The sequence below is a fragment of the Pseudonaja textilis genome, chromosome 4 (assembly GCF_049901715.1).
Source record: "Pseudonaja textilis isolate UNSWEBS1 chromosome 4, rPseTex1.2, whole genome shotgun sequence".
Taxonomy (NCBI): Eukaryota; Metazoa; Chordata; class Lepidosauria; order Squamata; family Elapidae; genus Pseudonaja; species Pseudonaja textilis.
The window spans coordinates 37,550,582-37,578,575 of NC_141993.1; the positions used below are offsets into that span (position 1 = coordinate 37,550,582).

Genomic DNA, 27,994 nt, shown 5'->3' on the forward strand with positions numbered 1-27,994 from the left:
GTAAAGTTGCCTTTTGCAATTGACTGATAGAGATTTTGTCAATGTTATAGAGTTCAAGAGGTGTTCAATATGATTTGGAATTGCACTCAAGGTGCCTATTACTATTGGTATTATCTTTTCTTTTTTTGTGTGAAAGTAATTACACTTCTATTTTGGTGCATTTATATTTTGTAATTTTCTCCAGTTCTATTCTGGTGTGTTCAGTTACTACAATGTCCACTATCCAGACTTCTCTTCTTTCTTATTATCCAATATTCTTGGTTCCTATTTTCCCTATATTCTCCTGTCAGATGTTCACAGTTCTCTTAAATTATGTTACTTTATAAACTGTTATACTGTATTTTTAATGTCTATAGAATTCTTCTTAGGCATTTGAATATTAATAGGCTATTTCAGTATTTGTTTAATTATATAAAAAATTATCTATGGAACAATTCTATAGTATTTAAGTATTTTTATATGTGACCTAGAAAATTCTTATTGGGCAATGAATAATATTTTTTTAGGAAAATATATCCGAACATAAGCACGTTTTTCTGAGGCAGTGTTTTATAGCAAAAATTAAAGAGATAATTGGTCATATTTATTTCAGTCTGAAAAATACGTTAGCAGTTGCAATTTCTAAAATATGAGGCAGAAAAACCTAAAATCAAAAGGAAGTAATATTACATTTTCATGAAATTTTGAAAGTGGGTTTACAGCAGTTTAGTGACATGCTATTTTCTATAGAAATATTTTCTAAAACTGCACTGAGTTTATTACACAAAGCTATTATTTCATAGTCAAACTGAACAATATACTGAACTTTATTGCTTAGGCAATACTTACCCACAGCAAGCAGGGGCTGATATTGCTTAATATTTTTGGTGGTAAGAGGTGGACACATGCGAATAGCAAATGGAGGCAAAGGAAGTCCCGAAAGGAGTCCTGTTAAAATGAACTTCAAATGCACTTCTTGCAAACAATAACTTTTTGCTTGATCTTCGGTAGACAGTGCACCTTTATCATGGAACAGAAAACAAAGTTGTTGTTTCTGGCATTGTGTGTGCGTGTGTGCGCGCGCGCATGCGCACATGCACACATGCAATTAATGTGTGGGGGTGTGCATGTGTATACATGTGTGTGGGTGTATGTATACATATATACATACATACATACATACATACATACATACATACATACATACATACATACTGTGTTTCCCTGAAAATAAAATCCAAACTGAAATAAGCCATGGCATGATTTTTTTGAATGCTCGTAATATAAGCCTTATCCCAACAATAAGCACAGTTAAGATCCTCAGCCAGGATGCATTTATATCGTATTTTCCCCTAACTGGTAAATAAGCTATAATACGTCTTTTGGAGCAAAAATTAAGAGTCTTATCTTCAGGAAAATATGGTGTGTGTGTGTGTGTGTGTGTGTGTGTGTGTGTATACATACACATGTACAGAAAAAATATTTCTATTACAGTATTGGTTTTAATAGGTAATTGCTTCTGCATTCAACAAGCAGGAATCCACTTGAACTGAAAGGTTACTTTTATATATTAGCATTATCTAAGAACAACCTGAATTAATTTCTGTGAGAATTATGCATTCGTCTATTTAACAATGCACATGTTTAATCAAAATCACCCACACAGTATAATTCATGTTTCATTTCCTGACAATTTAACCTTGAATATATCCAACTATTAATTCTCTCACATCTTTTTATTTTATTGCTTTGATCCAACACTTTGTTATTAAAGGATGAGAAAGAGACCTGAATATAATTGAGAGAAGAAAATACAGAAAAATTCTTAGAAATTGCAAGAGAAGCAATACCTTTCAACAGTCTTGACTCTGTAAATATAAGAAAATATTTAGTGTGAGCAAGTTTTTGTAGATTTATCATTATGAATATTTATATATGGGTGCCATCCTGTATTTCTATCATTGGGACCCAAGACTTCTTGCATTTGCCCTTGTGGGCTTTATCCATAAAGGATTTTGCAATGAAAGGTGCCACAAAAGTTTTTGTAATTATGATTGCTTAATAATAATTTAAAATATTCCATCTGAGAAGCACAAGGTATCAAGTTTTTAAACTACACAGTATATAGAAATAAACGTTTCTTTATACTGTATATTTTAAAAACTTGATACCTTGGGCTTCCCAGGTGTTTATTTCTTTGTATAGAAGAGGTAATGACTAAAGTAAATCAACCTATTTAAATGAGCTATTAGTAATTAAAAATAATAATTTGGCTATTAGTTCATGCATTACATAGTAAATTATTCAATTATACTTCACAATCACATCTTTTAAGGAAAAAAGTTGTGCATTTTTAAAGAATAGTTTCAATATATTTATTTGTGAGAAAAGTTAAATGTATTCACACATATGCATGTGTATCAGCTATTTATTCATAGTTCCATATTTGTTTTTTTCCAGAAGTTGATAAACACTTAAATACTTACTTATCATATTATCCAGTGACAGATCTGGAAGCTTATTCTGCAAGGTCCCAACAGGAATTCCACAGAATGAAATAGGTGAATACAAGGGTGATATGTTGGAATGGCTAAAAATAGCAATAAGAAAATTTCAGCATGCATTGAATTATCTTCTAGGACAACTAACAAATACAACCCAAATGAAATTGTACATGAGGACTGGTAAACAGGATGAAGTAGCCTTGATTTTCACTGGTTACAATGAAAGTTTTAAATAATATATTTAATCTTTTCTCTAATAGTTCATTGCATGTATTTTTTTTTTAAATCCAATAAAAATATCTCTATTACTATTATTCATGGCTGGGATAAAGTAATTACTTTTCAAGAACTGTTAAAGAATAATACTTTCCTAATCCATTGACCAAAATTTCATGTATAATATTTCAGGTATTATCTATTCCAACATGTGCTAGGAATAACAGTGAGTGTTTTAGCAACTGCTAACAGTGTCAACAGTGAAATATATTGAAGAGATAAACAAAAACTAGTGAAATTTGATAAAAAATTTGCCATTTAATATATTTACTCCATAAATTTGCAGATACATAAAACACATTAATTCCTTTCTAATGCATAAAATTTAATATATGCTGGCTAAAACAATATATTGCAAGGATATGGCAGAAGCTACCAGCTTATTAATGCTAAACCAATTCACTTTCTTTTGATTACTAGTTATCTAAAATAAGCTTATAACCTTACTTCAGCATGCATTGAATTATCTTCTAGCACAACTAACAAATACAACCCAAATGAAATTGTATATGAGGACTGGTAAACAGGATAAAGTAGCCTTGATTTTCTGCCAACAATAATAGAAATTACAGAATCTTTGGCAAAATGTACATGTTGCTTTATTAATATCTTATTAGATTTGGATGGTATTCAAACTACTTTGGGGATTACAAGCTTTGCACTGATTGACTTGATTGCATGCTATCAAGTTGCTGTCAACTCATTAGATCATGTATATTCTCAGCATGAAGCAAACCAAGTCCAAAACGCTGCCAATGGTTTTATTTATATGATTTTCTTAATGCTTCTTATATTACTTTGGCTCCAAATGTTTGTCATCTGACACAACCTAAAACCTAATATAGCAAAAAAATCTGCTTCAAGTATTAAGAATTTTCCTGAAGTTGAAGTACAAAGACAAACAAGTTTGAGAAGCTCTGATCTGGGTAAGTGGGAGGGGAAACAGTTAAAATGGTGACCATTGAATAAAGTATTTAAGTATAAAGGGATTCAAGTAACATCAAGTAGCAATGGAACTATAACCTTGGTATAGCTAGAGTTCATATAAATCATGTGCAAGTTTTATTATACATTATCTTCATGAGGTTGTTAGCTGCGGTTCATATTACTTTTTGAAGATTGCATTTGTATTGAATTTCATACTTTCTGGCTCTATGAAGGTGTATGGGCTATGATTTTGAATATTTATGCCAGAAAACATCATTATCATGATCATTTTAGCCATTGTCCATCCACTGCAATATAAAGGCCTCTTCCGCATGTTTCTAACCCAAATGGTTTCTTTTGCCAATTGGGCCGCAATACTTGCTGATGTCATAGATCCATCTTGTTTTAGGTCTCTTTCGTGGACACTTTTTATCAAGTAGGATCCATTTTATGACCGCCTTGGTCCACATACACATATACAGAGCGATAAAAATGACACCAAGTTACCTGGTACGTATACTTTGACTTGAAATAGTGGACTTCAGCTCCCATATCATAACTCTTCCATCACTGACTATAAGAGCTACAGAATTTTCATTTACTGGACAGCTCACCATACTAAATGGGCGAACAGTCTTGGTAACCCTAATGGCATCACACTGACTTCGTAAGTCATAGATGAGTTCCTGAATGGGGTTAGGATCTGTAAATGTTAAAATGTAAGATACCAGACATTTGTGGTTATCAGTTTTTAGAAGTAAATACATTCATGTTAGTCTTTTGTTTTTCACAATAACATTAATGTAACATGAACTCAAACTATTTTGTAATATTGATGTCAGAGGTTGGATATTTTCTAGCAGAGGAAGTTAATTTACCATGCACTACATTATGAAAAATAACTGAACATAAAAGAAGACTCAGTAAATGGTTGCTAGAGACTTAAGTATAGGAACATACAATGTACACTATTGCAGAATATATAGGCTGTGCTCTTTGATCACTGTCCAAATCCATCTGTTTCTATATCTGTATTCACACAAAGCTTTATGATATTGGATTATCAGCTGTATTAAATAATGAAATATCATCACACTACAATTGTACTAATTGTTTAATTTTTAATTTCAGCTGCAATCTAAACAATCATGTAATCTGAATAAACAGTGAAAACAACTTTCAGTTAAAATCAGAAATTTCTAGTTTCTGATGCAAGCATATGAAAGGGACTTACCTGCTGACTCTTCATTTGGTACAGCACTTAAATTAGTGGTAGATCTGCGAACTCTCAGAGTTATACAGCCATTTTCATGTAGGCAGAACAATCCATCACGCTGGCAACAAGGAATTACCTAGACAAAGATATAAAAAGTAACTGAAAGTAACTGAAAGTAAATTTAATGGACATTAATGAGAAGGAATTGTCATAGTTGTATGAAATGTTTCCACATTGCATCTTGAAACTGAATAGTCCAGGCTACCCTAAAGCTTCCCTTTAGTGCACCATTTTCACTTTAAAGTCTTTCTAACTTAACTTTACAGTTTAATGAATGCCCAGCCATATATATATATATATGTATGTGTATATATATATATATATATATATATATATATATATATATATATATATGTATGTATGTATGTATGTGTATATATATATATATATATATATATATATATATATATATATATATATATGTATGTATAGGTATAGGTATATACATATATGTATACATATACATATACATATGTATCAGATAGAGTACTCAAATAGAGCACTCTGAGAAACACAGAGCCAAAGACACAAGCCTGAAGATGATGAATGAGACTTCATCAAAACGTTGCCTAGATACTTCCAATCTTATGCGGAAGAAAACCCAAATAACCAAAGATCGATCAATATCTATCTATCTATCTATCTATCTATCTATCTATCTATCTATCTATCTATATCTCTCTCTTAAGTTTTCACGGGTATCTATATGTATGGTATTCAGCTTTGTTCGGGTATTTTCCCACGTCATTATAGTTGTGCTTTTAAAGTTGTAGCGATGTTTCAGCAGAATCTCATCTGCCATCATCAGGCTTCTGTATTGTGTTCGTCTGTGAGTCAGGCTTTGTGAGTCAACTTACACAAAGAGGAACTAAAAGCCCTGCAAGCCCTAAGGAACGGCAGCAGCATAATCATACTTCCAGAAGACAAAGGTAATGCCACAGTAGTAATGGATAGAAAAGACTACAAAATAAAATCGACAGACCTACTCCATGACTCCACATACAAACCCATAAACACAGACCCAACCACATATCTGGGAAAAATAACCAGGAAGAAAATCATAACCAGCAACATGAGCAAAGAGATCCAACAGAAGACCATCCCAAGAGAAAAATCTTCCAGATGCCCCAAACTATACGGTCTCCCAAAAATACACAAAGAAGGCATATCTCTCAGACCCATAGTCAGCACTACAGAGGAGCACCACTACAAAACCTAGCCAAATACCTAGCAAAGCAGCTACAGTCCCATGCTGAAGCAGCAGCTTCATATGTACAAAACTCATACCACCTCTTGGAAATGATTAAGATCTACACATGCAACAAAAAGATCTGCTTGTAAGTTTCGACGTGGTTTCACTATTAATTCAAGTCCCGATAAAAGAAACTCTCGAATTCATCAAAAATAAATACCAACCACACAACACCCCATGGAACTAGCAGAACACTGCTTAACCAACACATATTTCATATAGAAGGACAAAGATACAAGCACCTGTCATTGCAAATCTGTTCATGGAAGAATTCAAATCCAGAGCCCTAGCCAATGCCACCCACAAACCCAAACTAAGGGGCTAAGATACATCGATGACACATTTGTTATTTGGCCTCATGGAAAAGAAAACCTAAACAATTTCCTAACACACCTAAACAGCACACACCCAAAAATCAAATTCACCATGGAAACTGAAACAACTAGCGTTCCTCGATGTACTAATCTACAAAAAAACAGACGGCACACTAGGACACACCATATACCAGAAGAAAACACACACCAACCACTACCTCCATGCCCAATCCCACCACCACCCAGCACAGATAAACTCTGTGGCCAAAACACTAATTGCCAGAACCAAACACCTGGCAGACAAGACACACACATAAAGATTGAACTATGCACCCTCACTAAAGTATTGACAGCCAGTGTCTTCCACAAAAGCAATATCACAGGCCTGATCCACAAAAGCAGACTGAGACATAATGGAGACCTAGAAGATGAACAGACCTATGGAACAACTGTCCTGCCCTACATAAAAGGTACTACAGACAAAATCAGTACGATACTACACAGGCATCACATCAAGACTGCCTTCAAAACAGACAGAAAAATAGCAGCCATCCTAAGAAACCCCAAAGATAAAATTGACCTGGAAAACCAAGGCATATATGAAGTCCCCTGCGCATCATGACCTGCCACATACATCGGACAGACGAATAGAAGAATAAGTACCTCCCTGGATGAACACAAAAATGCAGTAAAAAAAGCTGGAATATACTTCCTCACTAGTCCAATACATGAAAGCCACAGGTCATAGCATCAACTTCAATGGCACCAAAACCCTAGCCACTATAGAAAACCCCAGCTACAGAATTATCAGAGAAGCCATAGAGATTGAAAAAAGACCTGAAAGCATGAATAGAAGATTCCACCAGACTGTCAATTATTTGGAAGCCTGCACTCACAAACAAAAATCTCCACACCACTAGTCAGACAAACACTGGGCACAAACAGATCCCCCCTGATACCTCCAGTTCCAACACACCCCAACCAGACACCCAGATGAAACCTAGCTTCCTAATAAATGATAGCCATCCATTTACTGAAGCCAAGCTGCACTAAAAGCCTCCAATACGGGAAACACAATGTTGCCAGTCAATCAAGACAAAAAAAGCTACAAAACAGACAGAAGATATTAGAAACACCGATCAAGCAGAACACAGCAAACTCCAAGACCAATAAACACAGACTAAGTCTGCCAACCAATCAGGATGAAGAAAAAAACATTCTAACACAGCAGTAGGCCAGCACCAAATTTAAAACAGAAACGGCTGTGAAAGTCTGACTCACTGATGAACACTATACAGAAGCCTGATGACGGCAGATGAGATTCTGCTGAAACGTTGCTACAGCTTTAAAAGCACAACTATAATGATGTGGAAAAATACCTGAACAAAGCTGAATACCACACACACACACACACACACACACACACACACACACACTGAGCAATACTTTTACAAGTTATTTGTAAAAAAGAAAATAAAGAATGAACAGTGAATTATAAATATATTTAAAAATAGAACAGTGTATTTCTATTTTACATAGTTTATCATCAATGCTAAAATAAAAGGGTATCAAACAATACCATTTTATCAGGTTATTTCCTTAATAGTAGAACCACAATATACATAGTTTAGGAGTTGGCAAAGGAGGAAAATCCTTTTAATGTGAATGATATAAAATTACAGGTAGTCCTTGATTTACAGACACAATCGGGACTGGAATCTCAGACACAGAGTGCAGTGATCATTAAGCAAGATACCTATATGATTGCTTTGTTCAACAACCACAATCCCATTCTTCTTGATTGTATTCATTAAAAGATGTGCTGGGTCATTAAGCAGACACAGTGAAGGGGATTCCTGCTGATATTGAATTCAATCCCTTCGATATGGAGAAGGGAACTGCTGCAGTAGATTGTAGGAACAGAGCTGGAGTTTTCAGGATCTGATCTCTGTTTCTCCAGTCTGCTGGAGCAGTTGTCTTCCATGCCCGGAAAGGAGATGAAGTCCTCCAGCAGAGTAGAGAGATGGATCTCTTGTCTTGAACTTCCCAGCTCTGTTCCTGCAGCCCACTGGAGCAATTCCCTTCTCCATACCAAAGGGAGTTGAATTTGTCTCCCTTCTGTGCACAGACAACTCCTTCAAAGGCTGCAGAAATGAAGTTCAGATCTTTGGGATCTGACCTCCATTTCTGCAGTTCTTTGAGGGAGTTGCCTTTCTCCTCTATGTATAAGAAGGTGGTTCCTTTGGAGCGCTGCAGAAATGGAAGTCAGATCTTCAGGATCTGAGCTCCTTTTCTGCAGCCCTTCCAAGGAATTTCACTCCATCTGTGGAGGAGGAGGGATGCAGAAAGGAGGCTAACATTCCAGATTTCAAAGGGCTGCCTGTAGTGGTAGGGCAACCTCAATTCTACATGAAGCTGAAATTCCCACCCAGCTGCAATTCCTTCCTGGCAGGCAACCCTTTCATACTCAAAGAGCTGCATATGATAAGCAGCTTACAACACTGACTTTCTGAGCAAGCCAGAAGGGAAGGCTGCAAATGGCAATGAAATCATTGCAGACAGCTTTGCAACTGATCGTAAGCGCACACTGATTACTAAGCATCCAAAAGTGCAATCTTGTGACCACAGAGAGGGTGGGGGATTTTATGAAGGCCATAAGTGCTTTTCAAGGTGCAAGCCTCTTTTCAAGACAGCCTCTTTCTAAACTATCAGTTGCAACTTAAAATGCTAACAATAACACACTGTAAAATTATACATTCAATTAAACAATAATAATATTTAGTGTGAGAAAATTCTATATTATACAATACAGTAGATTTACTCAGTTCACCTCTGTGAAAATATATCCAACTTTTTACTCACTATAGGAAACACAGCACAATTAAAGCAGAAAACATAATTAAAATTGCTTTGGGATTTTAAAACCAAACTGGGTTTCTATATACATAGAAAGAGAATGTGAGTTATAGTCATGCCTTAGGCACAAAGCCAGCAGTGTGACTTAAGTGGTTTGCCGTTGTCTCTCAGTCCTAAGAAGGCAGCAATGACAAACCACTTCTGCCAGAAAAACTGCAGGGAGGCTCATCCAATCTCATTGTACACATGTTGTGCATTGACAATAAAGGTTTGAATTTCAATTTGCAGGCAAATTGATTCCAGGCAGTTGCCTGATTCAAAGGCATGTGCTTTCCACAGAAAATACAAAGCAAGTAACATATGTTTTTGGAAGAAGCTTTCTGAAAAGAAGTTAGATTGCACTTAATCTATCAAACCAACACCAGGTTTGATGAAACTAGATTTCTTTTTAATTAGAATTTTTACGTGTTAAAGAAAGAAGAAAATGAAATTTAAAACTTTTTTCTAAGGTATGCTTAACAGTAAGTGATATTATTACCTGTAGAAAAGGCACTCCTGTTCTTTCAATTGCTATTACACCTACTGTCTGATTGACTTCAAGATCCAGAACCAAGATTTCTCTTGGGTACAGTAATAACATGTAATTTCGCTTGGAAGGTAGGTAGGATAGCTGAAGGCAGTCATTCAATGTTACTGATTCAGCACTAAACAGACCACAAATACACTTATTAAATGCTTTTCATTGAGAGTGGGATATGTTTTATCAAGCAATTAATAATCAAATAATTAAAATTAAATCCATAACTTAACCAAATTACATATGCATTTCGGGTATCTGACGAGCCGCCTCTCCCCCATAGGACAAGCCTACCCCACTTGTGCCAGCAGAAGAGGCCTGCTGTAGATCTTGTCTGCTAAGGTTTTGAAGCAGGCGGGATCAAGGAAAAGAGCCTTTTCTGTTGTGGCCCCATCCCAATGGAACTTTCCTCTACCAGAGGTGAGAACTGTCTCCTCCCTTTTGGCCTTCTGGAAAAGTATCAAAACCGGGCTTTGGCAGTTAGCCTGGAGTCTAAAGATATTGCTCACTGGTAGAGGTAGCTGATGGGGTAGAAGATCTCATCCCCATCTTCTTGAGTCTTTTGGCTCTTTTGGCATTGTATTAGCAGTTTTTAGTAATATTTCAATATTGGTTTGTTTTAATCTTTTAATTATTTTTCACTTGTTTTGATAATTTGTAAGCCGCCTAGGAGTCGCTTTGTAGGGGTCATGAGTGGCATAAAAATTTAATAAATAAAACCATAAAAATAAATATTTAATTGTACATGTATGTAAAATTGCATTGCAGACAGCTACCATGACTGTTTTTTATTCTTGCCTTTTGTGTGCATGTGTATATGTGTGTGTGTGTGTGTATAGATTGATTAGTCCTTGGGCTATATCAAAGTGCACAGTTCCATTTTGCTAATTGATAAAGCAAGTAACGAACATATACTGCAGCATTGTAACTTTCATTTCTGAACTGATGAAAGGAAATTTATATTCCACTTTGTTCATGAGTTCTGACTAGGCCAAAATGAATCTATTGTTTGATGTTTTGACTGCTGGCTAGTGATATTCATTTTATATAAGTCCAGGTAAAATACACATATAAATTAATATGATAGTAAATATGGACTAATATAGGGTTGCAGATTTTATCGAAGTAATCCCTATTTTGATTGATTGCCTTGCATTAGTGAATTAGAAGTTGGAAAGGTACAACTCCCTTATTTCCCAATGCTTTCCAGCAGTACATAATTTTTCTCCACCTTGACCAATCCCAAATTGATTTGGTAAATCAACTGGAAGACACAGACTAAGAGAACTACTAAAAGCTTAAGAGTTTAAATTTTAAAATACCACAAAAAAATGTCTGTACCATTTATTAAGCTACAAAGAATGCACTGATAATCCTAGTTTCATTTTTGACAATTCTGTACATCATAATCCCTAGAATTTAAATAAAGATAAGAAAGTAAGTTGAAGTTTCCATAAAAGCTATTGAAAAATGAAGGAACATTGTAAGTATTTATTCTACTTCGGCATTAATGTTTGCTTGTTAAGAACACATTACAATAGAAACTAATACATTTGTTTAAGTATTTGAAGAAAACTATTTGGAATGAGAAAGAAATAAACTATATACAGTATTCACTGTTTGCCAGGGGAAAATGCAATGATCAAGTTTATAACTGTTAAGGGATGATTATCATGTAACACAGATTTAACAGAATAATTCTTGAGAACATTAGGATAAATCATAGTTAATACATACCTTGGTTTTTCATTAGTGATGAGAATTTTTACTTTATCCAGAGCTTTTTTAGCTCCTGTGGCAGATACCAACTTATTATAAACAGGACTAGAATGAGGACTAGAAATGTACACTTTTTTTCCTGAACTGATAGGAGCTTTAGAAGGAGAGAAGTCTGAAACAAAGACTATTCCCTCACTTGTAAGTACTGTGTGAAGAGAAGATAATAGTAGTAAATACACAAAGTAGTTAAATCATATAATTTCATGGTTACTATACTATTAGAGATCAAATTAAAATGATTTCATGCAATGCTGACATAGATGGCAGACAGCTAAAAGGATCATTCTTGGCAAAAAACAAAAAACAAACACCACCCAGAGGACTGTTTTGTTTTCATTGATTATGGGCCAAACAGCCTCAATTGTTAAATTTATCTGGTTTTTATTTAGTGTATGAGTACCAAGAAATTTTCTTTCCAGTACATTGTATTTGTTATAAAGTTAAGCAGTGTAAACAAACCATTATCTTCTTAAAACCTTCAGGTATTCTTAAATGCATAACTTGCAATATACTTATTATAAGTACACTACATACTTGGAACTGAGTACTAGTGGGTTCATGTGGAGTACTGAGTAAACATACTAAATAGAGATTCTTCTGTATTTATTTTGTCATTTATATTTTTATATTCTATTGTTTTTTAAATAGCAACTTTGAGTACTTTCCAAAGCAGAAAGGTATGAATCAAATAAATAAATAACACTTTGCATTATAAAATAACACAACTGTACAAAATACCCAACCACAGGTGTAAATATGTACTATCTGAGCAGTTTGGAAACTTCTTTACATTGGTCATGTTCTGATGTCAAGTTACAAACCAGCATAGCATTATATGCATTTGTTTTGATAGAGCATTGCAAATTCAAATTGCTCTTGTTCTTATAATTTATTTGTGTGCTTTAGAATCATTTAATGTTGTTAAATGTTTAACAACATTTTATCAAACGAATTGAAATAATTAGAGTGCTAGCATTTACTTAACATGTTTTAAAGTAGCAACCCTCAAATCACAATTAGTTTCCAAGCTATTTCTAAAAATGTCGTATCAGATTCATTAAATCATTTTATTATTGCTTTCGGCCTAATTATTTTTAAATTCTATGCAACTGACAATTATTTTCAGGGGCAAATCTGTTTAGTAGCAATAGTCATACTTATGGATTAGAAGACCACTAGTTCTCTGATATCATACTTACATGTTAAATTTGAAGGATCAAAAGGATCAAATGAAAAAGAAAGAATGTTTTCTGCGTAACTTTTCTTCCATAATTTGGTGCCAGTATCAGCATTCCATAACACAATGTAATTGGGAGGATGAACAGCAAGGAGCAAATCTCGAGATGCATCCTGATTCCATAACCATTGCATGTCTGCCAAAAAGGAAGGCAAGACTTATCAGTCATTAAGTAAATAATATCAATGAATTTTATTTATTTTATCTCCAACCAAGAAAAAGCCCACACAGTAAATTGGCAAAATACATTCATAGAAGACTTAAAGGCTCTAAACATCACATGGGAAGATACTGAAGTATTTGGCCAAGATGCCGAAAATGCTGGAGATCCTTGCTAGCAATATGTTATCTAGCATGGGAGGATCTAATGCTAATCACAACTTTAATATTTTTATAAATACCTCAAGGCAGCCAAAATACCTATTCTTTCTCCTGGTTTCCCCACAGCAACAACCCTGTGAGGTGAATAAGGCTGAGAGAAAATGACTGGCCCAAAGACACCAATCCAGCTTTCCTGTTCCAAAATTTGCAGAGGTCTACAACATTTTGTCCATACACCTTGATAATACATATAGCACAAGGATATTGCCAAATATTCCAAGAAACAATATAAAAATGTTCTGTATGAAGTAAGATCCCTTGGGAGTTCTGTCTTTGGGTAACTATTATCCGATATCTTTATTGGGAAAGGAGTAGAAGGAACACATATCAATTTTGCAGATGATAGCAAAGTAGGGAGTCTGGCTAATATTTTAGAAGACAAAATTACATTATGAACTGAATCGGAAAATTGGACCAAACTGAATAAATTGAGTAATAAATTGGATTCCATTTCCTATGTACCAGATACTTCCATTTTGCTTCTCTGTGTGTTGGTGAGTTCACAACTCACAACTCTTTAAAGGTTTTTGCATTCTTCATTTTCATTAGGATAGTTTTTCCCATCGTTTCGGTAATTCATTTTTTATTCTCTGTCAGATGTAGTTTTCAACTTTTGCCTGAATTTTTTAAAATCTGTCTTCATCAAACTGTAGATAATTGGAGAATCACTTTGATATGTCATTAAATGCAGTGTGTGTGTGTGTGTGTGTGTGTGTGTGTGAGAGAGAGAGAGAGAGAGAGAGAGAGAGAGAGAGAGAAACTATAATGAACCCAAGTTTAAAAACGTGTCACCCAATTTCTGAGTATTTTATATTTAAGTTATGAATTGTAACCATCTCATTTCCATTTTATCACAGGGAGAAATCAAGATCAATTTCAAAATGCAATTACAGCATCTTATGCAATGTCATTAAAGGAAAAAATAGTTAGGTCATTTTAGGCCATTAAAAGTTTCTTAGCAAACAAATGATCCATTATTCATGAAGCTCATCTTGAAAATTTCATTTCACCCAGATGCTGTGAATTTTACTTCAGGAATAAAACACATTTATAACTGTGAAGCTAATGAGGAATGGGGATAGCACTGAAAACAGCAGGAGATGCACAGTTTGCAATAAGAAAAAACTGTCACAAGAGAGCTGACAAATATTAGAGGGCATTAACTTTGAAAATGTACAACATTGTTTAAAGAAAATAACGTACAATCCAATTATTTTTTATTCAGGTTGCTCTCAATCTCTACTTTAAAAGAGAATTTGAATATATCATATTTTATCTAAAGACATATAAATTTAGTAGTTGTTAATCAGTTGATAAAAACATCAAAAGTGATGATTATTAGTACTGTAATAATTCAGTTCAAAAGATCTGGCTGAAAATAAATATCTTTATTCTATTCCAGAGTGAGAAGGAAGAATTAGCCCAGAACTCATTCCATAATTTTACTTGGATGCTAGACAATGATGCTTTGGCATCTTTATGAGAAGTGTTAGATACAAAAATGTAGGTATTTTCCATACGTTCTGTTGCTAGACTAGAGTTCCATCTAATCATTGTTTTCAATAATTAATCTTACTAATTCAATAATGAAATGGCAGAATCTGCATTTGGGAATAACAAATGTAATTTTAAAATGAAGTCATGTTTTAAAAATACCAATTACATTTCAGATTACTTGAATCTTATCTCATACCTCATATCTTTTCAGAATAGCACAAACAAGAGGTAATCCAGCATATGAAATCATCATTAAATGTAGAGGTTACCAAAATTGTAAGCATGCATACATTTTAATTTATATTCCACCATTTATTCAGGATTCAATGGCATACATAGTATTTGGTCTTCCAATTTCCACTCATATTATAGCCATGTGAGGTACATTAAACTGGGGGGGTGGGGGGGGGGAGTTAGCCAATGAGTTTTCAGGTCTGACAGTAAAACATGAGTCTCATTATTTCTAGCCCAGGACCTTAATCACTAAACCATGCTGATGTTTTTTTATTTACAATTTCTCTCATCAGCTCCAGTTCCCATCCTTTCAAGATTTGAATTATCTAAGCCAGTGGTCGCCAACCAGTGGGCCACTGCCCACTGGGGGTCCGCAAGAAAATTTTGGTTGTCCACAGAGAAATGTCACCGCCAGAGTACCCCCCCAAAGCAATTAATTCAGGCTGCACAGGGACAAAAGTCTGCCTCACCCACATGGCCCGCAGGAACCCTCCCCGCCCACTCACTCCTTACCTGGCAAACTTGCCTGCTAAGTTACTATTTTTCCTTTTCTTTTCCATCAGACCATCAGCTGTTCTGTTATGCCGGGAAATTTAGATTAGCTAGAAAGCAGGAAACCATTGGATTTCTTGCTTTCTATCTAATCTTTAGATCTTTGGCTCTGCTTTTAAGCAGAGCCAAACCTCCTTTAGGACTGAAGGTTCTATTATTCAGTACAGACTCAGATACCAGATGACAGAAACACAGATCTCTAAGTGAATCTGTGATGTTGTGGGCAACTCAATCTGCCTGCCTGCTTTGCCTGATTTTGGGTAAAAGTTGCTCTTTTTTAAATAAAACAATTCAATATTTACATAAATATTTATAATATTTACATATAACCCATGCCCAGCCAGTCACATGACCACTGAGCCACACCCACAAATTAGGTCACGCCCAAGAACCGGTTGTTAAGAAATTTAAATCCCACCCCTGCCTCTGTGTGTTTGTGTGTTTGTGTGTGTGTGTATGAGACAGAGACAGAGGGAGAGGTTCTCTCTCTCTGTCTCTTCCTCTCTCTCCCACCAACATCAGCAAGCCACCGTCAGTCAAAATTCATATTAGTGATCCCCGGGATTTAAAATTATGAGTTTGGTGGCCCCTGCGATCCAAAAGGTTGGCGACCCCTGGTCTAAGCAATGCTTTAAGGTATGCTAATCCAATAAATGAATCTCAGAATGTATGGAACATGTGTGAGTTATTGATGTCAGTGTCCACCCACTATTACTGATTTATAGCATAAAATAATCACCTTAGTACTCAGGTAATTCACTGTTATCTAAACACTAAGCAGCCTTATGGAAACAGTAACATGTTTAGGTTGCCCAAAATATGTGACATTACTTACCATCTACCATATTTTTTGGTCTATAAGAAGCACCCCCCCCAAAAGGGATGGAAATGGCTGTGTGTATTTTAGAGCAAATGTTGTCGAAGCCCCAGTTTAAGGTACATTCATAACCTTGATCATAACCTAGTTATAATGCAAGCATAATATTTTCTTCTTTAAAAATAGCATTTATGTCTACATACATTTTCAGTAGGTTTAATAATTTGAAAGTTATAAATTATACAAGTATAATTTCAGAAGTTACAAGTATAATTTATACAAGTATAATTTCAGAAGTTTATTTTAGCAGGTATTACTTCCAGATAAGAGTGTTCAAGATTGCAACTTGAATAACATACTACTCGCTGTGAAGATAATTATTTTCCAAGTATATTTTACATAAAGTTTTAAAAACCTTTTACAATATGAAATAAAACCATAAAAAGTGTGATATGTGAGTTGTTTTAATGTTTTTTTAAAGTTTCTAGAACAAAAAAACCAGGAGCCTTAGACCAAGTATATCTCCTACACTAGAAAGAATTTGCATAAGTAACATTTTTGATGAAAGGGGCATTGGTAGACTTACCAGTGAACGCCCTTTCTAGACACGCTGTAAGAGAGTCCAGCATTGGGATATGACTCCACCATCTGATGTCATAGAGCTGAGTCTGCCACTATAAAAAGCAAGCCTCTGCTGACAGCCCCAGCTTTTCTGGCGAAGAACCTTGACAGATTTAGATTGTCTCTGGAATAAAACACAAACACATTGAGAATAACCTACCCCCACCGAAGAGCGACCAGACGGTCACAGGGAGGGGCTGGACTCTCTTGAAGTGTGTCTAAAAAGGGTGTTCGCTGGTAAGTCTACCAACGCCCCTTCTCTACCACACTGCTTCAAGAGTCCAACATTGGGACATACCAAAGTCTGTATGTCCCAGGGAGAACCTCTGCTTGGTCCAATCAATCTGACACTGGAAGCACCCTCTGTAGTACCCTTCGTCCGAATGCTGCTTTTGCATGCAAAGGAATCCAGTCGATAGCGCCGGATAAATGGACAAGGCGAAGTCCAGGTAGCCACCTTACAAATCTCGATAGGTGCCTGGGTCGCCCAAGCCGCCAAAATCACTGCACTCCAAATAGAGTGTGCTATCAGTTTCTTGGGAGTTGGCAGGCCCAAGATCTCATAGGAGGTCAAAATGACCGCCCTAATCCACCTGCTATCATGAGGGAAGAGGCCTTAGACCCCAAAGAGACAGGTTGAAAAGACACAAACATTGCCTCAGTTTTGTGAAAAGGTGTTGTGCGTTTTAAATAAATCTGGAGCACCCTTTTCACACCCTATGTGTGCTACTTATGTTCCAAGACATGTTGGGGCTTGGGACAAAAGTCAGGTAGTACAATTTATTGAGCCCTATGGAGCCAAGAATTAATTTTTGGCACAAAGGAAGGGTCCAAATGCAACACCACCCTGTTGTCTTGGAAAACACAAAGATCAGTCCTCACAGACCTCACAGTTGCAGTTAATTGGTTCTCATGATTTATGAAGTGTAGAAGTAGAAGGAGAGAAGGGAGGAGAGAAGGTGGATTCTGTGTAACATGCAAAAAATTTTCACTTTGGGAAATTGCTTTAGACATACCATGTCTGTTTCTAAATAAATCAATTGGAGAGAAAATGTCTCAGAGTGATTGATATCATGGATACTTTCTGGATGCCTTACACAGGTATTGAAAGTGCTTACTGCCATAACAGAAGCGGAGGAACTGGTGATGAGGGGGCCAGATTGGAATATGGAGGTAAGTCTCTGTGAGATCTATGGAAGAGAGGAGATTGCCCTCTCGGACACTCTGAAGACTAGAGTGTAGCGTCTCCATCTTCAAGTGCCTGTAGGGAATGAATCTGTGATTGAAGATTGCTTTCCACTCTCCCGAGACCTTTAAGATAACAAAGAGGCGGGAGTAGAAATCCAACCTCCGCTCATCCTTAGGGATCATCTCTATGGCTCTGATGTCCACCAGGTGTTGGATGGCCGATTCCATGAGGGCCCATTTGGATCAGTCCTGAGAGATGGGACAGCAAACACAAAACGTCAGAGGAGGGGAAACTCAAGGTGAAGGCCAGATGACACCATCCTGACAATCCAGGTGTCCATTGTTGATTCCTCCCATCTGGATGCAAAAAAGGTCAGGCAACCTCCGGAGTGGATGCAGTTACTTAGAGCATCTGAATGAAAGACCTCCTGCCCCTCAAAAGGGCTGCTTATCAGAGAACTGTGGTCTGGCCACACAGTCCGGGTGTTGTTCCTGGCGAGGTGGGAATGTTTTCTGGGTGCAATGGAAATGTGGGTTGGAGTCTTGATGGAAGGAGGGGGCCCCGGAGTATGGTGTCTGCCAGAATTTCGACCTTTTGCTGGTTGACAACAGCACCTTTCTTTTGTCCACCAGGTACGATTCCAAGGCAGTTCCAAAAAAGTTCTCCCGGATCATGAGGCAGCAGCCAACTTCCACTTGCAATGGAAGTCAGTCTGCGAGTTGCACATCCAGAGGAGGCACCTTGCAGACACAGAGGAAGCCATCACCTTTGATGCGAATCTAGCAGAGCTTAGCATAGTGTCGACTGTGAATTCAGCAGCAGCAATTATTTTGTTGAGGTCTTGGTGGGCCCTGATGTCAGTGCTGGGTAGCTGGTCTTGAAGTTGATGTAACCAACACATGGCTGACCTCCTAAAGAATGAGGCCTTGGTGGAGGCTTTCACCGCCCAGGCTGCAGACTGGTGCATGTGTTTCAGAGTTTGCTCTGATTTTTTGTCCTCAGGCCTCAAGACAACTTCTGGTTCCAAGGGAGTTCCAGAAGAAGCAAAGCTGGCTACCACTGGGGGATCAACAGTTGGCACTGCTAGGGCATTGGCCAGAGAGGGTCCCACTTTGAAGAATCTTTTGTCTTGCGATGAGGAGCAGGGCCCTGACAAGGGAGCAGTGCATTGATCCCTCACCAAATCCAAAAATAAGAGTGGCGAGGGGAACACCTCATTTGCACTATGGGCTTGGAGAATAAAGAGTTCCCTTGGGCAGTGAGGTCCACTGGGGTTCAGATGCCACCTCCTCCAGGCTTAGTTGCACAATAACTAAAGCCTTTTGAAGAAGGGGCCTAAATAAAGAAGGTCTGAAGACAGCCTCTGTTGTGGGCTGCTCCACTCTACTTTCTTCTTCGAAAGATAGGGGTCCTTGAATTCCCCTTCCTTCTCCTCTGACCCAGAACATCTGCTGTGCTCTGAGGGGTATGAGGAGCCTCTCTCTTCCTGTCCTCCCAGTTAGGGAGATGGGAGATACATGAAATCCAGGGGTTTGGAAGTTACCCTCTGAAGAAGGTGGTTTCCCTAGTAGAAGGTAGGAAGGATACTGGGGGGAGGGCTTGCTGATCAGAGATGCTGGAACCCCTCAATGATGCCCTGTCTGACTGCCACAGAGACCATAGATTGTATATCTTGAAACCTATTGTCTTGAGGGGAAACTATAGGTCGAAGCCCTGCCACAGTAAAGGAAGCTTCCACTCTGGGCTTATATCCCCCTTGGGGCAAAAAACCCTGAGGGTTGTAAATTCCAGTATCCCAATTTGCAGGCCTGAAGCTAGGCCCAGTCCTGCTAAAGACTTGGGGAATGGAGGCCTCATCATGCCTCTCAGGGGACCATGCCTGAAAGTGGCTTGCTAAACTACCTTCTGACCCTACAGTTCCTGGGGCCTGATCAGTACAGGTTGAGAGTCTCCTGACTGTGAAAGGCTCTATTCCTTTAACTGGTGGAAATTTTTGGCAAAGTGTTTTTCCAGTGCATGTCTCCGCTTTTCAGCTCTGAGTTCTGACTTTGAAGTTTTCTTGGCCCTGATCTTTGCTGCTGCTTCCCTATTGGCTGAAAGGAAAGCATCTTGAATGCTTTCTCTTGAGAGGCCTTCTTGACACTTCTGGGCCTTGGATAACCTGCTAGCCTGATGGTTCTGGCTGGGCCCAATCGTTCTCCATTTCTCAATTAACAATACCAGAGTTGCTGTCAGTTCCTCCACAGGGTGTCTTCTGAGATGGAGGCCAGACAGAAGGGATCACTGCTTTGAGGCCCAATCAAAATGGCACCCGAAAGAACTTGATCCTAAAATGGCTGCCAGCCATGAGGTAGGAGACTTTTGAGGAAAGACAGTTGTAGGCCTGGATCTTGAGTTGCAGGTCTTAGACTGCCTTCCTGTTGGGAATTTGCCCCTCTCTGCTTCCAAAATGTCAGCTGGGAGGCATGATAGGCCTAGCTCGCTGAGGGACCGTGTGGGAGGCCCATCAATTCCTCCTCCTACCTGAAGCCCAAATTGTGCTCCGGGAGATGCACGCCGCAGAATACCCACATGGTTGGTCTCCAGGCTTGTATGTGAGCCGCGTGTCAAAGAATAGCAAGCGGCAAGCCTTGTAGTATCCTGTAAATGGTAACCGCTATGCTGGGACAACTAACCAGCTCAGGAGACAGAGTCCTTACTCTCTCTGCGAGCGCAGCTCTACCGGGTCCCTGGGAGCTGCGCTGATGTTATCTTGTTTGCTTTTCCCGTTTTTTTGTAGCTAAGAAGAAGATCGCTATCTTTTAGCTCCAGAGACAATAGCTTTTAATGTCAAAAGAGCTGAGTCAAAAAGCTGGGCCTCTCAGCAGAGGCTGGCTTTTTATAGTGGCAGACTCAGCTCTATGACATCAGAGAGTGGAGTCATATCCCAATGCTGGACTCTCGAAGCAGTGTGGTAGAAAAATGACAGTTTAAACATCAACTATTTAACATTATATTTTTCTAACTAGTATAATTATTCATTATTGGAACATGATGTAATATGGAAATTTTCTTACCTTGAATTGGTTTCGTATGCTCTTGGATCTCACAGCGAGCAGTTCCTGTAGCTACATCCCAAACAATTATCTTTCCACTGGCATCAGCAGTAGCCAAACGCAAAGCATAAGGTGATCCAATATTGTGATGGTAGTTTTCTTTAGCCCATTTAACCTTAAGACAGGTAAGTAAAGTAGTAGTCATTTAAAACACTTAAAAGCATTTGTTATTGGATCTCAGATAGTGAAGTTCATTACAAATTGAAACAGACTGATTTATGGTATTTATAATTTTTAATGCAGAAAATATAATAAATTGAAAAATAAAATATCAGTCCAAATATCTATATTAGTCCTCCACTCAAAAAATCTATGCCTGCTAAAATTGAAATTTTAATAAATTTTTGTATAACTTTCTCTTTGCCAAATAATCCACAGAAATTTAGGTATATTGTAGAACTACATAATGTTTATATATTGGAAAAGAGAAATCTGAACAGTGGAAATAAGGTATCAAGTTTCAATAGAATGGCTGACTAGAATCAAGAATATTCCTCTAAAGAAATCAGACTGCAAAATACAATTTATGAAAGGACACTTGTTAAATAATAAAAGGCAAATGGGGTTAAAACATCATAAATCATTTTTATGAAAAATCTTAGCTAATTATGCTGGTATAAGAACCTTTTTTTCCAGCATTCTAATGATTCTTTTCAATGTACCTTGACCACAGCAGCCTTGTGCTTTTCCAAAACCTGTAAGGTCTGAGCTGTTTTGGAGTCGATCACCAGAATGAGAGAATGGCATCCATATGCAATCAATCCTTGCCAGCCCCTACATAAATAGTAATTGTAATATTAAATACACACAAAAAATCATTCTGCTGAATCTTCATAGAAATCTATGTTGCTGAAATGGCAGAGAAGACAAATAAAAAAATCAACTTGTTTGTTATTAAAATGTTGAATCATTAATCATTTGCATTTACACTGACAGTGTATGCACCGGAGATAAATTGCTTGTGTATCCAATCACACTTGGCCAATAAAGAATATTGTATTGTATTGAGTTCTTGCATAACTCTTAATGTGATTCAAATACATCTTTTCCAGACTCAGAAAACATCCTGGTAAAATAACTGGAAAAGTATATAAGCTATAGTTCTTATTCATCAACATTCTTCTCATTCTTGTGCCATTTGCTTCATAGTAATTGAACAAAATCTTTTATTTCTCCATCATCTTACTATGTATGTTTCACTATACTGTACTTTAACCAATGGTTACCATTACTTTAACCAATGGTTACCAATTTTTGCAAAATTTCATAACTGGTGTCATCAAAAATAATCCCAACTATTTTAGAGTCCCCAAACCAGTTCTTGCAATATCCTATCCAAAGTCTTCTTCCCTCTTTCACTTTTAATTGCAGGACTTACAAACTTAAGGATACTGTTTTTCTTATAAAGGCATTTTTAAGGTATCTTACATTCTGGAGCAGAATTTAACCAGGCTTAGATGTGAAGCAAACTAAAGAAAATTACTATAAATATACATATGTGTATATATAAATAAAGCAGTGTATTTGTTCAACAATATTAGGAATGAACCTATATAATAACAATGTAGTTGTTTTGAATTGAGATAGTTTTTAATTCTTCTTTTGTTTTTAATCTCTTGTTGATATGCAGTACCCAACGTCTGGGTTTGGGATAATATATAATATTGGAAATAAGTAATAAATAAGAAATAAATAAGTAATTACCATGCATTATCATTATCAAATACATTTACACACTAGTTTTTACCAAGAATTTTAAGCCCACCTCACGTTAATAGACTGCAATATAAATATTCTAAATTAAAATGAAATCTTCACAATGTCTCTCCCTTCCCCACCAGAAAGGAACTATATAACACTGCAAATAGCAAAACTTTTGGTGAAGGCCAATATTCTCCTCCCCTAGATTTTGATCTAGCTCTCAGCTGCCATTGCACATTTCTCTGTTTTCACTTCAACTTAAGGCATAGGATGCTTTTTCTTTTTCTTTTGCTACACATGGAAAGCTTCTAACAGCACTAATGTCCATGTCTGTCCACTGTCTCTTCATATCAGACATTTGTGCTGTGTAGCATGTCTCACTTCAAAATAGGCTTATGAAATCATTCAGGTGGCTTTCTTCTTGCGTCTCTTTCAATAACCGTAATACTCAACCCAAGGCTGCTTTTTCAACTGGACGTTCTGGTTTTTCTTTGAAGACGTTTTACTTCTCATCCAGGAAGCTTCTTCAGCTCTGACTGGATGGTGGGGAAGGGAAGGATTTGCACTCCGTGCAGACAACCAGAACATCTAGTTGCCTCTTGAAAAAGCATCTTTGTGACAACCATGACCTCGATAACTGAGAATCTCCATAGACATTCTGGTCACGTTTCCAAAGGTCACGTCTCCCCTATATTACAGGTGCAATAATTCCTAAATGCAGGGAGATAGATCTTTGGAAGTGCATCCCACTAAGCTTTATGGGACTTCTTTGATGATGATGATGATAAGAATTCATAATCTGCTCCTTAACTCTTCAAAAATTAATCTACCCAGTTCCGCTCCCAGTTCATCAGCATGCATACCCTAAAATTACCGTCCATTCTCCCGACGTCCACTATTTTTTTTCTACTTACCAGTCTGCCGCTCCTCTATTCTGAGGGTTAAGGGCCCCAGTGAGGGTCCGAGCCGAAAGTTTGATGTTTACCATGTAAGGCTGCATGACCGAGGAAAAAAACAAAAGGACGAGTGAGCTAAAACGGCCGACGGCTGAAATCCAGGAAATACACTCTTCTCGGTTGGGGCGCCACTAATCCTTGTCCCTAACTGGTCCGACTTGCCCCTCTCGCTCAAGAAGTTTGGTTCCACCGGCGCTCACAAAAACGAAACCAAACAAAACGAAACCAGCGAGAGGCAGGCCGGGCGCCTGAATCGATTCTTTTACGCATGCTCAGTAAAAGAGCTTTTCCCAAGCCTTCAGTTTGTGTCTCTTGTTTCTGTTGATGGATTGTCCTTGCGCAGTCTTAGGATAAACCTTGCTTTCCGTTATTCAAGGGAGGAAAAAAAGGAATACATGATTTGCAATACCTGTACAATTAATATTATTATTGCCTCTATATTGGGAGAATCCATTGAGGCAAACTCAGGTTAAAATCATATCATCACAAATTAGAATAAATCCCAGTGAATATATTTTGAAATTAATTACATAGAACTGTCTTGTTAATTCTTTACCTGAGAGAAAAGCAGTGGATTTGTTAACTATTTTATTAATCCAATCTAATAAACACAAACTGTTTTCAACAAGTATATATAAAAAGATGCATTTATTGACTTTCATCTTTTTTTCTCCCAAAAGAGAAATACTACTTTTATCTGAAAATCATTTATTTTCCAAAAAAGAGTTTACTAATCACCAATTGAAAGTTCTTTGTCTGGTGGAATGGAATGCTACTTAATACAAGTGGTTATTTTTATGCTGTTGAATGTGTTTTATTTGCTGTGGTTTCATATGTATGTATACATATTACAAGTAAACAGCCATAAATTATACATAATTTGCATCTTCATAGTGAGGTAAAATAGATGGTGGTGACCGGGAGGCAATATATATTAAGAAGGATCATATTTATTATTTGGACTCCTTGAATCACAATTCCATTCAATTGATATATTCTGCTGCTATATATATTTAAGATTCTTTACGGTTTAATATATACATATTTTACAAAAGAAACTATGAAATAAGTATAAAATAAGTAAAATATTGCACAAGAGGAAAAAAAGAACAGACTCCAGGAATTTCCACCTGGCAGTGAAAAGTCTTCACATTAAGACTATTATGCAAATACCGAAAATTTAAGCCCCTGAAATGATTGCTTGCTGAAGCAAATATTGACAAAAAAGCTTGTAAACACCCACTGGCTTCTAATGCAGCTTGGCATACTGCAGATTCTCAGTTTGCCAAAGCAAAGACAGATTTTGCAAAGCATGAAAACAAATGTTTGCTGGTGTGGGCTAAACCTATATTTGTGTTTTTAAACAGAAAATGTGTGTTAAAATCTGTTCTTCCATAAGAAGGGTATGCATCTTGTAGCTTCAAGACACACACAATTCATTTTCACAATCCCTACAATATCCTTGATTATGCCACCCAAACTTGATGATGTATTATGTCATGAGAAGTATCATGAGGATAAGATTAATGGTATTTTATATTAAAATGAATATTGTTATTAGTTGAAAATGTTTTTTTTAAAGAATTTAATGTCACAAGCATTTCTGCATTGTATCCTTAAGATGCACAATCAATTCACAGTTTAATCTTATTACCCTTACTCTGAACTGAGAACTTTTTACATATTTGCCATTTTTCTGTGATTGGCATTGGAGGATTGAGTGATTATCAACATCAATACAGATACAGATTAATAGAGTTGGAAGGGGCCTTGTAGATCATCTAGTCCAACCCCTAGCCCAAGCAGACTCTACACCATTTTTGACAGATGGTAGTCCAGTCTCCTTGAAAGCTTCCAGTGATGAAGCTCCCACAACTTCTGGAGGCAAGCTGTTCCATTGGTTGATTGTTCTCAATGTCAGAAAATTTCTCTTTTTTTCCAGATTGAATCTCTCTTTATTCAGTTTCCATCCATTATTCCTTATCTGATCTTTGGGTGCCTTGGAAAATAGCTTGACCCTTTCCTCTCTGTAGCAGCCCCTCATATATTGGAACACTGCTCTCATGTCTTCCCTGGTCCTTCTTTTCAGTAAACTAGACATGCCCAGTTCCTGCAACCATTCATCATATGGTCTCTTAGCTGCCATTATTATCACTTTTCAGCATTTAGACCAAGGGTCTTCAAACTTGGCAAGTTTGAAGACCCTTGGTCTAAAGACTTGTGGATTTCAACTCCCAGAATTCATGAGCTAACATGCCTGGAGGAGAGATTCTGGGAGTTGAAGTCCACAAGTCTTAAAGCTGTCAAGTTTGAAGACCTCTGGTTTAGACTAAGATCAAGTATAGTGTGAATGTAATTGTCATATTAACTTTGTGTTTGATAGAAAAAGTTAAGTAAGAAACATATCTAAACTCTAAAAAAATAATTTTCTGTTTAGTTTCTGCCTGGTTTTCGAAACTTAACAAGGTTTGTATGATTTGAAAGCCAGTTCAAAATTAACATTAGGTCATCTGTTCCTAATAGGAAAAGGCTGGTTTGACCTTTGACTAAAGATTATGAAAAGATCAGACAGATGAAAGTTATAGAAGTTTTTTATGGAAGATTTGGAAGAAGTCTCCTGCTTCGGTGTGATTCTTGGTAATCTTTGGCCAGTGCTATGAATAATTAGTGGAAAGCTAGAGTCTGATCTTCTGTGTATGGTCTTGTTTCAATATGCTGTTTACAAAGATGACTGTTCTGTTTTGTTGGACTTCAATAGACTAGTGTAAAATAAGGTGACAGCAATTTTGTAAAATTTAGTCATTTGGAGAATTATACTACACTGCTACACTGTAATTGGCAGGTTTAATCCTTTAGATGGAAAGAAACAAACACATTTTCAAAATGCTGCTTTGGGAAAAAAAGGATTATTTTGTTTCCTAGACAACATGTTATTGTCTAGAGGTACACAGCTCTTTGTGTTGACTTCATTATGTAAGCTTCTGAGAAGGGTTATGCACTGTATAACATAGGCATTTGTTTTGTGCAAGGTGTCTTTCCACTTTTAACACAGGTATGTAGCCATAGCAATGAAAGGCAATTCAAAAAGAAAGTAATCCATGTTAATTTAAAATCCTTCTTCAAAGGTGAGAATTTGGTTTTTCCATGAAAGACTGTTAAATAGGAAGCTTCCATAAAAAAAGCAAAAGATACCCTTACAGAAAGATTTTCCAAGTTATTCTAACAACATGGAAGAAGAATATTGCTAACATTCACAGGAGAGCACTAGCCTCTTATGGAGAAACTGTTATGTTGTCACAACTTTTTTAAAAAACATGGAAACGCTAAGTCTATATGAACTTTGGTAAGATACCAATACATCAGTGGTGGGGTTCATTTTTTTTTTTTTTTTTGCTACTGGTTCTGTGGGTGTGGCTTGGTGGGCAAGGCAGGAGAAGGATACTGTAATACCTCCAGTCAGAGGTGGTATTTGCCAGTTCTCTGAACTACTCAAAATTTCTACTACCGATTTTCCAGAACTGGTGAGAACTGCTGAATACCACCTCAGCAATACATCATGGCATGATGGGTTGTGTGTTGCTCAGATTTTCTTTTGATGCAGCAAAGAGGTAATCTTATGACTTATGATTGGTTGCTTAGTAATCATTCAAAGTTACAAAGGACTCCCTTAGGGTACTTATGTTCTGGATTTGAACTTCTCATTTGACCACCCCTATGATCATATGACAGCACTTTGAGTGCTCAGCAAGTAAGCCATTTGCAGCGTTTCACAGACACATAATCCTATTTTGTGATGTTTTTACTGAAAACCAGCATTTACCTCCAGTTTTTGCCAAAATTGCACCCATAAAGAAACATAGGTTTGTTTAACAACCATGGCATCACTACTACAAAAATGATTGCCAAGTCAGGTTGGTGGGTGACCCGGTTTATGTTCATCACAAGTGACAACCATGATGGGCAAGCTCCATTAC

At 36.9% G+C, this 27,994-nt stretch overlaps 1 protein-coding gene across 2 annotated transcripts in view; it reads right to left on the reverse strand.

Moving 5' to 3' along the window:
• Positions 1–24,225, reverse strand: part of WDR11 (WD repeat domain 11) — a 48,536-nt gene extending 24,311 nt beyond the window's left edge. Inside the window, exons 1-11 of one of the 2 annotated variants that reach the window (XM_087932639.1) lie at positions 23,979–24,225; positions 22,026–22,137; positions 21,325–21,478; positions 12,940–13,113; positions 11,699–11,885; positions 9,923–10,088; positions 4,921–5,038; positions 4,194–4,389; positions 2,466–2,569; positions 1,830–1,847; positions 829–999 (exon numbers count right to left, since the gene is read on the reverse strand). In XM_087932639.1, the coding sequence (XP_087788765.1) occupies positions 829–999; positions 1,830–1,847; positions 2,466–2,569; positions 4,194–4,389; positions 4,921–5,038; positions 9,923–10,088; positions 11,699–11,885; positions 12,940–13,113; positions 21,325–21,478; positions 22,026–22,137; positions 23,979–24,064 (1,486 nt within the window). In that variant the 5' untranslated portion in view covers positions 24,065–24,225. The remainder of the gene's footprint in view (positions 1–828; positions 1,000–1,829; positions 1,848–2,465; positions 2,570–4,193; positions 4,390–4,920; positions 5,039–9,922; positions 10,089–11,698; positions 11,886–12,939; positions 13,114–21,324; positions 21,479–22,025; positions 22,138–23,978) is intronic. The other variant, XM_087932640.1, reaches the window with a different exon arrangement.
• Between the last annotated feature and the right edge of the window lie 3,769 nt (positions 24,226–27,994).